General features: G+C 36.8%; 1 protein-coding gene across 1 annotated transcript in view; it reads left to right on the top strand.

The window, feature by feature from the left end:
* Nucleotides 1–14,505, top strand: part of LOC108678313 (phospholipid-transporting ATPase IB) — a 42,041-nt gene that overhangs the window by 25,944 nt on the left and 1,592 nt on the right. The window contains exons 14-20 of the mRNA XM_018166693.1: nucleotides 491–613; nucleotides 933–1,100; nucleotides 2,071–2,217; nucleotides 2,519–2,598; nucleotides 3,451–3,546; nucleotides 12,011–12,090; nucleotides 13,294–13,420. Coding sequence (XP_018022182.1) covers nucleotides 491–613; nucleotides 933–1,100; nucleotides 2,071–2,217; nucleotides 2,519–2,598; nucleotides 3,451–3,546; nucleotides 12,011–12,090; nucleotides 13,294–13,400 — 801 coding nt within the window. The 3' untranslated portion in view covers nucleotides 13,401–13,420. The remainder of the gene's footprint in view (nucleotides 1–490; nucleotides 614–932; nucleotides 1,101–2,070; nucleotides 2,218–2,518; nucleotides 2,599–3,450; nucleotides 3,547–12,010; nucleotides 12,091–13,293; nucleotides 13,421–14,505) is intronic.

Genomic DNA, 14,505 nt, shown 5'->3' with positions numbered 1-14,505 from the left:
CCTTTCAAGCAAAATTCACCAATCACAGACAAGAAAATAGAGCGTAGGTACTTACGTTCACTTAGTGAGTTTTGAAAGTATGGCCCCTGATGAGTACTGTTGCTATCAACTTAAATTTAATTTCTCTATTTTGAGTGAAGAATTTGACATTCTTCAGTTTCTGAATTTTTTTTAATAAAATAATAATCAATTGTGAAGATTTATTAGTTATAACCAACTCTTCGTATCTGCAGAGCGTTTACTCAAAACTTCCTCCTGAACGAATATGGCTTCAACCCTTTTGATGCACAGTATATTTTAAATTTTGTGCGCCGTAGGCACTAAATTTTGCAGATCTTGTGTTATTAATTTATGTTAAACTTGTTTTATTTATGTTTCAACTTGTTAAAGTTGAAAAAAATGTTTCTCATCATCTAGCGTCACTTTCATAAGAGAGTAGTTTTCTTACGTTGTTATAACAACCCTTAAGCATTTATTATTTTTCTTTCAGTTATTCACTGCAGCTCCCCCTGTGGCGATCGGCATATTTGACAGAAGCTGTAGCGCCAAAACTCGCATGGAGTATCCTGCTCTCTATAAGGAGAGCCAAAACGGCTCTCAGTACAATATGAAGGTATAACATTTATTTCCCTTATTCTGAGTCGATAATATCGTGTTTCCCTCTCTTAACTAATGTCTAAACCTATATTTCGTGAGCAATATGATCGCAATTCGAGATAGGAAATATTATAAATCTAAATGTACTATGATTTTTTGCCAAAGTCTGAGTTCTGACTCGATCTACTCAAATCTATTCAGAATAATAAATAAATAAATATAAAGTATTTTATATTTTTGAAAATAATTTGCAGGGTTTCTTCATGACCGTAAATATGATGAATTTCATCACACTGAAGAGTGAAATGAGCAACAAAAACGAATTTGTTTGTCAGGTATTCCTGTGGTGGGTGTTCCTGGCGCTTGCTCACTCAGCCATCGTGTTCGCCCTGCCGGTATTCGCGATGACGCAAGACGTGGCCTGGGGCAACGGCAAGACCGGGGGCTACCTCATGGCCGGCAACATGGTCTACTCTTATGTTGTGGTGACCGTGTGTCTCAAGGTAAGCCACCTCATGGCCGGCAACATGGTCTACTCTTATATTGTGGTGACCGTGTGTCTCAAGGTAAGCCACCTCATGGCGGGCAACATGGTCTACTAATACGAGGTAAGCTGTTGAAAAACTATCAAAGACAAAAATAATATCTACAACATAAGATATCAATATGCGTCTTACTGGCTTTAACTGGAATATATAGATTTATAACGATTATACAAGTGCTAAATAATGCCTGTTGGATTAGTATTGTAGAAAATTTTAACGATAAGTGCTGACCATTATATTCACTATTAATCAAGTAATATCTGTAATTATAGAATAGTTATATTATTGATGTATAATTACGAGCAGGCTGGACTGGAGAGCAGTGCGTGGACGTGGCCGACGCACTTGGCTATCTGGGGCTCGATCATCTCCTGGTTTCTCTTCCTCTTCATTTACTCGAACTTTTGGCCTGTGTTGCCGCTCGCCTCCAATATGACTGGCATATACATACAAGTACGAGACAACGTACTCACTCACCATGTGTCTTGGATAATATAATCTTACCTAGATATATAGATGAAGGCTCGATTGTCTCATGGTTTCTCTTCCTCTTCATTTACTCGAACTTCTGGCCTGTGCTGCCGCTCGCCTCCAATATGACTGGAATATACATACAAGTATGAGACAAACGTACTCACTCAGCATGTGTCTGGGACACGATACTTTTGTCTAGGTGTATAGATAAAGTGATTTCTTTTGTTTTCTGTAAAAAATAGCAGCAATTTTACCTGGATGTGTGTAAGAAAAGATGTCTGTTTCTGAATCACATCCTAATTTGATTTATTCACTACAAATTTGATTTATTTACTGCAAAGTTGATATAGTCTGTTCAGTCTGAACTGTTGATATAGTCTGAACTGTTCAGTCACAGTTATTTTAAACTCTTAAGATCGTTTTCAAGACTATTTAACGTAATAATTACGAGCAGGCTGGACTGGAGAGCAGCGCCTGGACGTGGCCGACGCACTTGGCTATCTGGGGCTCGATCGTCTCATGGTTTCTCTTCCTCTTTATTTACTCGAACTTCTGGCCTGTGCTGCCGCTCGCCTCCAATATGACTGGCATATACATACAAGTACGAGATAAACGTACTCACTCTGGGATACTGTAATCTTGCCTCGATGTATAGATGAAGTGATTCATTTTGTTTTTCTGTTAAAAAATAGCAGCAATTTTATCTAGATGTGTATAAGAAAAGATGAGTATTTTTCAATCTCATTTCTTAATTTAATTTATTCACTACAAATTTGATTTATTCACTTCAAAGTTGATATAGTCACAGGTCTTTTAAACTCTTAAGATCGTTTTCAAGACTTTTTAACGTTGCGAATAGTGAATGTTCTCGCATAATATGATGACCTGGTTCCCTGTTGCAGGTTTTTATCTCGCCGCTGTTCTGGTTCGGGCTGCTTCTCATCCCTCTCACTGCTCTTCTCATAGATTTCTCTGCCAAAACGTGAGTATTGCGAGCGTCCTGTGGAGTGGACGAATTTAATTATTGCTGATCTGTTCGAAAAATCGTATTGATCTTGGATCATACCATCAAAACTCGCTTAAGTATACGTAGTGGCTTTAGTACATGTAGCGGCCTAACAATTCATTGCTGCTTATATGTTCGAAAAATTGTATTGATCTTGGACTATACCATCAAAACTTGCACAAGTATACGGAGCGGCTCAAGTATATGTAGCGGCCTAAGTACAAGTAACGGCCTAAGTACTCTTAGCGGCCGAATACTCGTCTGCAATTGGTGGATTGATCTCAAAAAATCGTCAGTGATTGACCGATGGAGTTATTAACTCGTAACTATTATTGATAGTGTGAGCCCTGGTATATTCCCCTCCATGCTTGCTTTACCCTTGTGGAAGGAGATTATTCTTATGTTACCTGATTATTTCATGCTTTGTAAAGGTAATTCATTTTTCGCATTTATTTTTGAACCTAGTTACCTAATCGATATCAATTCAATTTAAATTACCTCCTATCAGCTGACTATCTCCTCAATGAGCTGACTATCAATTTAGCAGTATGCTATTATAGTTGCAATGTTAGTTGTCTTGTAAGGATTCGCTCGGAAATATCCACTAAGAAGGTGCTAGTGAAATGGTCGTAGTCATGTCAAGGCCAGTTAAATTCAATTAAGCGCTTCAAACCTACGAAAATGCGTCATAATTGTCCATCGTGAATCCATAGTTATTCATCGTTGTCGCTTGTTTTTTTCGGTGTTCTCACCCTGCCTAGTATAAAGTAGCAATGGGGAGGGCGCCAAGGTTGTGATAATTCCTTGACAACGCTGTTGTTGTTGCAGTTTCATCAACAGTGTGCGCAAGAGTCTGACCGAAGAAGTGCGCGAGAGCGAGATCTCCAACAAGGATCTGGGCAGGATGCTTGACACTCGAAACAGGTAAGCGCTCGGCAGAATCTCTGGCTCTCTGGCGGAGTTTATTGGCTCTCTGGCAGAATCCAATGGCTCTCTGGCAGATTCCATTGGCTCTCTGGCAGATTACATTGGCTCTCTGGCAGAATCCAATGGCTCTCTGGCAGATTACATTGGCACTCTTCTTCTCAGAATCTTCGATTCTGTAGACTCCGGCTGCTCCTTTCCCACATCCGCTATGAAGAAACTGCCTCATATTTCTTCGTTGTTTTGCTCCTTCACCGCCATCGGTTACTGCCGCTTTGATTTCTTTATTCCGGCAGTTAATTTTATTTTATTTCAACGATCATTGCCGAAAAAACGCGAACTTGGACGCAGTCATTAGATTTATCGTTGTATGATCGAGAGCCATTCGTGTTCGTTAACGTGCATTTTACTTGGTTTAATCAGTGGAAAGCTTAGGAATCGTTTAATTTGTAAGAGTGATGGGCTAAATTTTAGAAAATTTCTACGTTAATATCGTAGTGTTCATAAAAGACTTGAAGACTTTTATTCCTATGTTAGGGTGGGTATAAGCCGAGAAAATCTATACATTCTAATAAGAAGAACTTTCGAGAGCAAGCACTTGATGCCAAGAATTGTGGTTAGGTCCACAAAAAATATTCCAGATCCACACTAAAATTTTAGTTTTAGTAATATTTCTTGCAGCATTTAGACTGAATATTTACTTCATTTGCTAGAGACGACGTTGGAGCTTGATTCCATGTTCCTCATTTATTTTTATTGATCGTTTTTACAATAGCTTATGTCGATTACCTGTTATTTGCGTTTTTACCTTCGGATGTCAAAGCGTAGATTTGCAGATACAAAATTATCTTTGATATTAGTACGATTTCGTGTTATTGACAACAGTTTCGTTTTTAGGTTAAGTTACGGAGAAACTGAAAGGATCATGAAACGACAAATTTTGAAACGTTGTTCATATCTTATGTACGAAAATAATGCATTCAAATGCCAAGGATATTAATATAAATGAATGAAGCACTTCGATGTGATCATATGCTGGACATCAAGTATCATTTAATTTCCCTCACTGACCACTGAACATTCCTATAACGCATCACAAAAAGTACACTTTTTATAACTGTTTTAGTCCGGGTTCACACCATACTGCCTGGCACTAACCAGGCCTATGCCAGTCACGGTCCAGTCCAGTATTATTAACTGCATTTCCATAGAAGTATTCACACCAGCCGTGTAAAACACGTGTTGTGCCCATGATATGAATATGTGAGTGCAATGAAGAATGTTGTACTGGACCGTGACTTGCATATGCCTGGCACGTGTCCTACAGTGTATACTGTATATGGTGTAAACCCGACCGTAAGAGTTCCACGTTAAATCTGATCATTTCTTTCCGTATTTAATCTCCTAGGATTGTTTCTTCATAGCTTTAGTATTCTTATGGTCCTTAGGTTCTTAGGTTAGGTCCCAACAACAATAAGAATTCCCTATTTATGGTATAAACCCGACCTTAAGAGTTCCACGTTAAATCTGATCATTTCTTTCCGTATTTAATCTCCTAGGATTGTTTCTTCATAGCTTGAGTATTCTTATGGTCCTTAGGTTCTCTCCATGTATTCGTCTACTGTAGCTGAGCTCCATTGAATATATCGCTTTCTTGTTAGCGTTCTGTGAGCTCAATGGTAACGTATATTGTTTCTAATCTCCATTAAAACTGTACTATATGTACTTTAACTATAGGTACTGTACATTCACTCTTATCAGTACTGTGCAATATACTTTATATCAGTTCGAACCTCGTTGATCAAAACAAGTTACGCTGTTTAGTATTATTTAGTGTGATGCGAACGCACTTTCAGGTATAATTTACTCTATTTTTCGCTATTGTTATAGTTTCTTAAAGTTGTTATGTACTTGTGATGCGGTGGAAAAGGCAAAGGCTTATTAATGTGCCGGTTACAAACCTTGCCTCGCGCCGTACAAATGAAAGAGGCTGATATGATGCCCCCTTATCAATTAATTTTTTCAGATTATTTCAATTATAAAAGCTTAAAAAATTACTATCTCAAATACTTTCTCCGAATTAACTCTCCGATATTAGTCTTCTTATTGTTCTATTATGAGCACAAAGAAACTTCTCATTGAAAACTACCCAAAGTTATCCTCATACTAATTTACCTTGTAGCCCTGTATAATATTAGAGATTGCTTTATTTTTTCTGTATTCACCTACGTATTGTCTGTGTGAATCTCTCCGAGAAAGAATATTCGAGAAAACACTACTATCTTGTAAGATATTGTCGGTATCAGTTCATAAGCTTCAGTTTGTTCATTAATTTCATATCTACTCTATTTCTCGCCGTTCGAAAACACACTCCTGCTAATTGGCTAGTAAATATGTCATGTTATGTGCACTGTTTACGTATAAAACGCTATTTCTACTAAGCGGCTGCTAGTTCTATTAGATAATATTTACGGATAAGTTCTGTATTAACGTATAGACGAAATGATCTGTGAATAACAGCGCTGTACATGGCACACTGATCTCTTGATGTATAGACGAAGTGTACTCGCATTGCAGTGCATCTACTAGAGTCTTCGGTCATTTCCCTTCATCTTATGCCAGTGTTCGGTGTGGAATTGATGTTTTTTTAGCTCCACGCAGTTACCAATAATGATATCATTTATGTTAAATGACGCATATGACGTGTAGATGGCAGACTTTTACTACATGATCGCACTGCATTGCGCAGTTCGTGCCTCAAGTGTTGGAGACTCACTGCCTTTTGACTCACTTCCAACAGTGTGTCTTGATGTAATTTTGTTTAAATTGTTTACTAAAATTATTAGATAAGCTATTGCTTCTTGAGGCATTATTAGCGTTTGTGCAAGAGTTGGTTACTGATTTTTAAGGTAGTAACTAGGAATTTAAGTGCCGAGTTGTTTACATTATGAGCATATGCGTTTATTTTGTTTTTGATTCACACTTATCTTCGTTACCAAGTTGTAGAAAGCGCTGATGAAACTTTGTACTCTCCCTGCTATTGGTTTATTTCGTTATAAAAGTGTCAAGAACTTGCCGAGCAAACGGTACTTCAGTTTTATGCACAAGTCTATTAAATTCGGACTTGGAAGCGTCGAGACACGCGTTTCTGTTTCATCATCATTCAACATATCCCTTGATTTTTTTTCTGCCATTAATTGTCTAATGCGAAAGTATACTCGACTCTATTGCCATGACATGTACATTCAACATGTTTATTTCTTCATCGCGCTGTCAGACTTGTTCAAGTATCTTGGAAAGTTATATCCTGAATGTTTATATGGGTTCGTTCTATGCATCTCTAAAATCTTCTTATGATAAGCGTGTTAGGAGTTGGTGTAATTACCTGTACAGACCGTAAGAAATACGATAATTATTCATCACTTTTTTGGTTGTTTAAATTTTAGTTAAGACCATCGTGGATCACCATCCATTGAAAAGCCAAAGCTAGCTGTAGGTTATCATTAACGAATGCAGACTGGCCTTAGTAATTCTTAGAGACTTGTAGCCTTCGAAGCAAGTGCCTAGATTGTCTTAGGGTAGAGTTTAAAGTAAATCTTATAGAAAACCGGTGTTCTGACCATATCAAATATTTCATATGTATTATACAGCGTGCAAGCTCGGTGTAGATGACCGTTGAAATGCTAACAGGCTTAACCATTCCATGTTTAAGGTTTTTGTAGATTAAATTTTCATCACATGCCGGCCGATATCGAGGTTAAGGAAAGAATGTTAACTGGAAAAATATTTAGAACATTTTCTAAATCTCCTTGCTTCTAGCTTCGAAAATTCAAAAAATTTCTTTTTTGTTCTGTTTTACTGTTTGCCCTTATTCACGCCTATGGCCTCGCTGTTATAGCGTTATTAATTTCTTTTAATGCCAAAGAAGAAAAAACGGACATTTATGTGTATGAGATTTATTTTTTATATGTATAAGATTCAATGGGAATGTATCACTTCAAGAAAGAAGATATTATTATGAACCGGAGCTCTTCTTTTGTTATGGCATGAAGTTTGTATCCTGGTACTGGAAATATTAGTGTTCATTTTAACGGAATATACGTTGTAGAGCATATGTCTTGGAGTATTTTGCTGGCTGTGTCTCCCGTTGCATTCTTATTTTATTGTTTTTTTTTTCACTTAAGGATCAATCGTAAATCTATAAATCTATATCATTCACAAATTTCAGTTAATGTAGCGTTATTATAGAGGTTTTCTTTCATAATGACTGAAATTTATTTCGTTATGTTATTGTTTAGAGTACAAAATGCGAATTTTTAGTTTAATCTGTCGGTACATTTTTGCGTTCTACTACTCGCATCCCGGACAAAATTCGATTCAATAATATTTTCATAAGACTTGCACTCGATGTTTTACGAATGTTCAAATGCAATTAGTGTAGCTTTCATTTATTGACTAATTCCATGCTTGCGTTATTTTCATCGACCTTCCCAGTATCAGGTTCTGGTCGTACCACATAAGTTTTGTGTTAGCATGATTATGTCGAAAGTATTAAGCTTCGGAGTATGTTTGATGACTGACAAGTATATTGATGCTTGTATTTAAATAACACTGCGTGCTAAAAATATTAATAAAGTTTGATGTTTTACCAACCATTCTTTTGGAAACCCTCCTGAGTAACACCACGTGTTCACTTGATATTTTAATGCTTTAATAAAAACGTTTTTTGGTAGGAGTACTGAGAAGCTTGTTGAATAACCCAGGTTGATCCTACTCAAGTATTTTGAATTCCTTGCTTGCTTTCCAGTTTCTGATGACTATCGAAACTTGATCCCTGGTATTCAAAGTTATCAGCTCGATGTAATTGAAGCGATTGTTGTTTTAACGCTAAGCCTCACTGAATGTCCATGAGTCTTGCACTGCACTGCTGTGTCTGGCGCCAACCTAAGAGTATGAATGATTTTAAGCAAATAACGTCATTGTTATCAACTGCAAGTGTGTTGTGTTGGTATCCCAGTATATAGTGCATGAGTAGCCTCATTATCCTCCTGGGTCTGTATCATTCTAATTCCACTTTTGATTGAATCAAGATTCAAGCGTCAATATCGTTGTCTGTTTATTCATTCGAATGACTTTTTACTTTGTACTTGGAACTGTAGCTCAGAATCTTCCTTACGTTATTAGTAATCCTGTTGCTGTAGCTAATTTACATTTGATGCTTGAAGAGATGCGGCTTCTTTGGCCCCTGGCTATTGAATTATGCTCGGTTATGGAAGAACTCGTGTGTTCTGTGCCCAGTGCCCGTTACCCCCGTCCTTCCTTCTCCTGCGTGTGCTGAGGTGAGTTCCTTCCTTATCCACTGTACGCAGCCTAGCTTACGCTTGTGCTTGTGTCTAACCTGCTCGCTTAATTCTTAAGAAATATCGGTAAATTATGCCACTAATCATTGACAATCTACTGTACGCAGCCTAGCTTACGCTTGTGCTAGTGTCTAACCTGCTCGCTTAATTCTTAAGAAATATCGGCAAATTATGCCGCCGCTCATTAACTCATGATTTTTTAACATCGTTCCGCCTATTCTCAACTGCCCATTTTGGTTCAGCCGTATCATCATTCCATCTATTTTTTCAATAATCTTTTGAAAATGAAATGTTGCGATCCATTCTCCCGTAATAAGTTCTAGCTTTTATTCATTCGAAATTTGTGCTGTAAAGGTTTAAGTCTATTTAAATTAGCTGTTAGTTTCATGATTCCGGAACTTTTTTCACTTTTAATGATTTAGAATAATAAAACCCAGTCTTGTTTTATACTTGAAAACATGACAGAATTCAAGTTAGTTTTTTTAGTTAAAATCCATCTTAATATTTAAATAATATTTTGATTTCTCCTATAAATCCAGTAACTATGAAATGCATGAAAGTTATAATATTCTAGAAGGAATGATTTCTGATAGTGCATGGTGCAAACGTACGCATGTCGTGCATGTAACTTTGGGTGATATTTGTTTGCATGCATGTTCTATGCTCTTTCATTGTAAAATCAATGTTGGCCTTGAATTTGGCTTTGTCAATGTAATTATTGTGATCAAATGACTGGGGGTGAGAAACCCAAAGAAACATAAGCTGCCTATTGTCTCTCATTAATTGATTGTATATTCCACTGAGTATACCTACATTCTCATATATCGGTATTATCTCATTTTTCTTATCGGATTGCCTGCTTGGTATATAGGCGGCTTTATCATCATGAAATGAATGCACCACAATGACTCTTGAACCTTTGTTGGTATATCCTTCCTGGCAGTTGTGTTATGGTGTCGAAAAAACATGTCGCTTAAACCAACTCGTGATGTTGGGAAACTTATTATATATTATATTTGAAAGCTTTGGGATGTATATAATATTTGAATGCTTTAGTTTGGGATGTGATGCACCCTAGTGATCGAAATTAAAATGAAGCGTATTGCTGTAAGTTATATTAGTTCGTTGCTTTGCGCTTGCACATACCTAGTTAGGCTTCATGTTTGTTTCTAGGCACTTTTCTTGTTCATTGCCACCGTGTGTTTGTAAAAATATTTTCAAAATGTATTCCTTTTATACATTTTTCTCTGATGTTTGTTTTTGGTGAAAATCGTAAACAATTTATGCAGTCAAGATCTCTACGACAAGTTGACCATGAACACCATGTGTGTAGCACCACGTGTACAATGTTTGTGATAGTTTGTATCGTCGTGTGACCTGCGATACATCAGTTAAAACGTTGAAGCTTTTCGTTCCAGTTTGTTGTCTTTGTTTATTCCACTGTACGTGTAAGAGTCCATAAGATGCCGGTAAATTATATAGAAAATTTATGCTACTGTGTACCCAGGCTATTGAAAAATGTTCAAAATAAGGAAGCAAATTTATTCGACCAATGCAAGGAACGCATTTGCATCGGTTCCTGACCACAATGCTACGAAAAATGTGCCTAATGGAGACGTTTCAGAACTCGTGTGACACTATAAGTACATGTTCTTTTTTTAATGCAAGCCATTTGAATCCAACGCGGATTATTTTCTCATTCTTCGCTCAGGAATGGATCAGATTTCGAATTTGGTTCCTCAGCCTCCTTCTTTTTCCTAACTTCTTCTCTTCTCTTCAAATTTACTCGACACTTGCAGCTCATCCGCCTGCCTCAATCTTTCCACAATTTGCAGACAAATTTCAAGGTCTCCATTTTTATCAAGGCTTTCGCCCAGACGATGTCAATTATCATGGAATAATCCAGCCTAGTCGTTCCACATTAGCATTAAATGCATGCATGATGATCATCAGATTAAATCCATTCTATGTCATAAAAGAGTTTGACCTATATCATATATTTGTCCTGAAATTTGCAGGACAAATATATGATTCAAAATATGATTAATAATTGTGACTGGGTTTTACACTCACATTCTTAATACTCATCTTTTTACAATGCTTAATACACTGCGTTTGAAATGATAGGAATTTTTCTCTTGTCTTGTACGTCTCTTACTGTATCTATAGTGTGATACAATACGTTTATGTCGGCTGACCATGTATACTGAGAACTGGTATTAAAATTAAACTGCTTGTTGCAAATTTCTAAACGTTGAAATATCTAATGAGACACGAATTTTCGCACACACTTCTCAGGTTAAGTGGCTACAAGCGTGTACAGAATTATTCTCTTGTGTACAGATAAGATTTATTTCGCGTGGCTTTATTTTTGTAAAAATAGCGTGTTCTAGATTTAGCTTCAAGCCGAGGGATAATTTAGAAGTCCTTCTAGCACGCGCTTCTAAAGATGTCTCCTCAAGACATGGCGATTCAGCGAGATAAAATTGTGATAATATTGGCATGCATCATGAATATACTTCCTATTATATCTTCTATAATTTTGTCTTACTTTGAGTGCTTTAATGCCTCCAAAATTATGTGATATACGGATTGTTTTACAATGTTTTCACTATGTGAGGTCCATGTTGTTAGTCTTCCAAACATCATATTTTCGAAAAATAACCTAATTGATTGTTTTTTTTATAACTTCATTTATTGCTCTCTAGTGGGGTCTGTGACGATTTTTGTTGGCTTCTAGTCATTCCTTGTTGAATGAAGATACACACGTCCATTAAATTTAACCCTATTTAAACTTTGGCTTGAAATAAATGCAATCAAATTACTATCTTGGGCCACTTTTTTATCAAGAAAAGTATCGCAGTGTAAAATCTAAACTTGAACTTATAATTGATTTATGCAGCAATTTTCACGTTTGTTATCGCCTCCTGGGGCCATACTTTCAAAACTCGCTAAGTGAACGTATATAAGTATACTTACGCTCTATTTTCTTGTCTATGATTGGTGGATTTTGCTTGAAAGGCCGTCAATGATTGACTGATGAACTTACGATCTCTTAACTTTTTTTGAAAGTATAGGCCCTGAAACGGTTTGCGTGTGCGCAGGTTGACTGAAACCGCCCGTCTGCTGAAGAACGTCTTCAGGAGAACCAACACCAGAGTTTCGCTCGACATCGAATTGCCTCGTGAGTAGAGTTCTTTCATTGATCTTAAGCTTATGTAATCCAGATGTGCTGTGTCTTCGAGTTTCTCCACTTATTGTATTTATTATACTTCGTTGTTTTATTGTAATGATGTTATGCCTAATTTAATATTTAAACAAATATCGAGATAAAATTATCTAGTTTCGCGTTTTTATCTCTTTTTGTTTTGCGGCTTGTTGGTATGCTTGGGAATGCTTTAAAAGTTTCTAGCTTAGCTCAGAAATCGTCGTAATATTTCCAGGCTAAATCTAAAGTTGCTTAAAAAATGTTGCGTGCTGTATTTCCTGTTGCCAGGTAAGTGCCTTCAGGTCTTTTTTCCCTTATTAAAACTTGTCTTAACATTTGACTCTAGTCCTATGTTAAATGAACTAGTCCTTATTTTTTTCGTATAATTTATTTATTACATCGCATTGTCAGAATATATAAGTTGCGAACTATTTTGTGATTGAATGTTTTGTGCGTTACATGGAAGAGAATGTCTGTCTTATCTCTTGAATGTTGTATCTATGTACTTAACACAATTCACCTCTAGCTTCTGACATGCCGTATGAATCTATAAACCGTTTTTCGAGGGAAGTGTACCGAGTTTGTTCAGATATATGGTTGGAACAACGTAAAATCGCAGATTTCAAGTACCGCCATTTTCGCTTATAACTTGTTGAGTGACGACAAATGTTTCAAAGCTTGAGACATTTTGTTGGTGATTGAATGTGCTAAATATCGTTCATAGTCACATCTTGTCATCCAGCTTTCAGTTAAAAACGAACAGAATAAACTTTTTCGTGGTAAGTTTTTTGATAAATTTTTCGATAGTTTTACAATTTACGAACCGTGTCCATTGCGATTGCTGTATTTTGAAAGACTCGAACTCCGGGTGCTTGATCTTCTTATTCTTCAGTTTCAGTTTCTCGGGTTTCACATTTTCTGAAATTCGTTATGTATGGCATGCAATTCAAGTATGCAAGGTAGCACGCAAAGCTTAAATTAAATGTTCTGAAAATATTATCTTCTTTTATTATTTCTGATTTGCTGATTAATCGCAATTGATTAAAGAAAATCGTCTAGCAGTGTAGCTCTTGTTTTCTTGGGCTTGATCTAATTTTTATCGATGATTTCTGGATTTCTGGCCGGCGGTTCTATGAAGGCCAGACTAGAGGCCCTAAATATTTGTCGTTAACCCTGTAGGGAAGAAAAAGGAGACGCCACACAAATTTAGCAACGATGATGGGATGCGGCCTGATGGCTGTCAACGTTCCATAGCGTGGGAGGCAAAACCCCGACACCTTCGATGATGTTCATCTCTGCCGTGGTGGTAACGCTGGCGCTCTTGGGTGTCACAAACGCTAATCACATATGTTCATTTTGTACATAACGCATCTGAGTAACCTATTACTTGGCCGTCGGTTGAGAGGCCTACCTATGAATACCTAATACCACTTATTGAGTCTTCTCATACGCCTAACTGGAACTAAGTACCGGACAGAAACTGTTGAAGTCACTAGCGCATAAGTCGCTCCATTAATGTCACTGCATTACTTTCACTCCTCTTGCAGTAAGCGATAAAATGCAGGTCAAAATTCATGTATATAATAATTCAAAATAAACTAAAAGCTACATAAATGTTTATATTGATTTAATTGGGTGTGTAAATTCAACCGTTTCAATTAAAGCGCAGCGATTTAAGTGACATCGACGGTGGCTATCTGACAGCTTACGCACTAGCAAGACGTTGCCCTCACCCGTTACCCTCGCCATTCGTCGACTCCACGTGCACATTGCTTTTGAATTTTCATTTAATCTGAAGAAAATTTGGACGAAGTAGACGCCAAAGCAATGAAATGGGTCTCAAATACATTGGCAAATTTTGGAAAAAGAAATCGCGTGATGTCTCCTCTTAATTTATTATCTCAACATTAAAATACTCTTAATGATCAAATAAACGTTGAGTTTGATTTTAGTTTTTTATCAATGTGCCGTATTATTTTCTCTTGTACATGAGCATCAAAAGTCACAGATATTTTAAAGTATTTTTTGGTTATAATTTTCGAAATTTTGCTTATTGAAATGAGGGCAATAGATTTTTTTTAGCTTAGTCTTTGTTTTAGCTTTTGTTATATTTGTCGGCTGCCATGTCGCTCAGTTGGAAATTTTCTTCCGCCTTCCTCCCTTTTGATCTTTGTTGATTTCGCGACCTCTTCTACCCGAAGTCGCCGTCTATTGCTTCGATTTTGCTTCATATGTTATCTTGTACTCTGGTTTATGTACTGTAATTGTATTGCTTGTTGTGCTTTTGTGTGGTTATGTGCATTGGACGTTTATTGCTGTGGTTCACGTTATGTGGCTTTATTTCTCTAGCATATCCTAAACACGCATACGATATATGTATTGCGTAAATTG

This window comes from Hyalella azteca, unplaced genomic scaffold, assembly GCF_000764305.2.
Source record: "Hyalella azteca isolate HAZT.00-mixed unplaced genomic scaffold, Hazt_2.0.2 contig3273, whole genome shotgun sequence".
In the NCBI taxonomy this organism is placed as follows: domain Eukaryota; kingdom Metazoa; phylum Arthropoda; class Malacostraca; order Amphipoda; family Hyalellidae; genus Hyalella; species Hyalella azteca.
The sequence above is the reverse complement of the archived record's forward strand: the minus strand, read 5'-3'. Positions and strand labels throughout refer to the sequence as shown.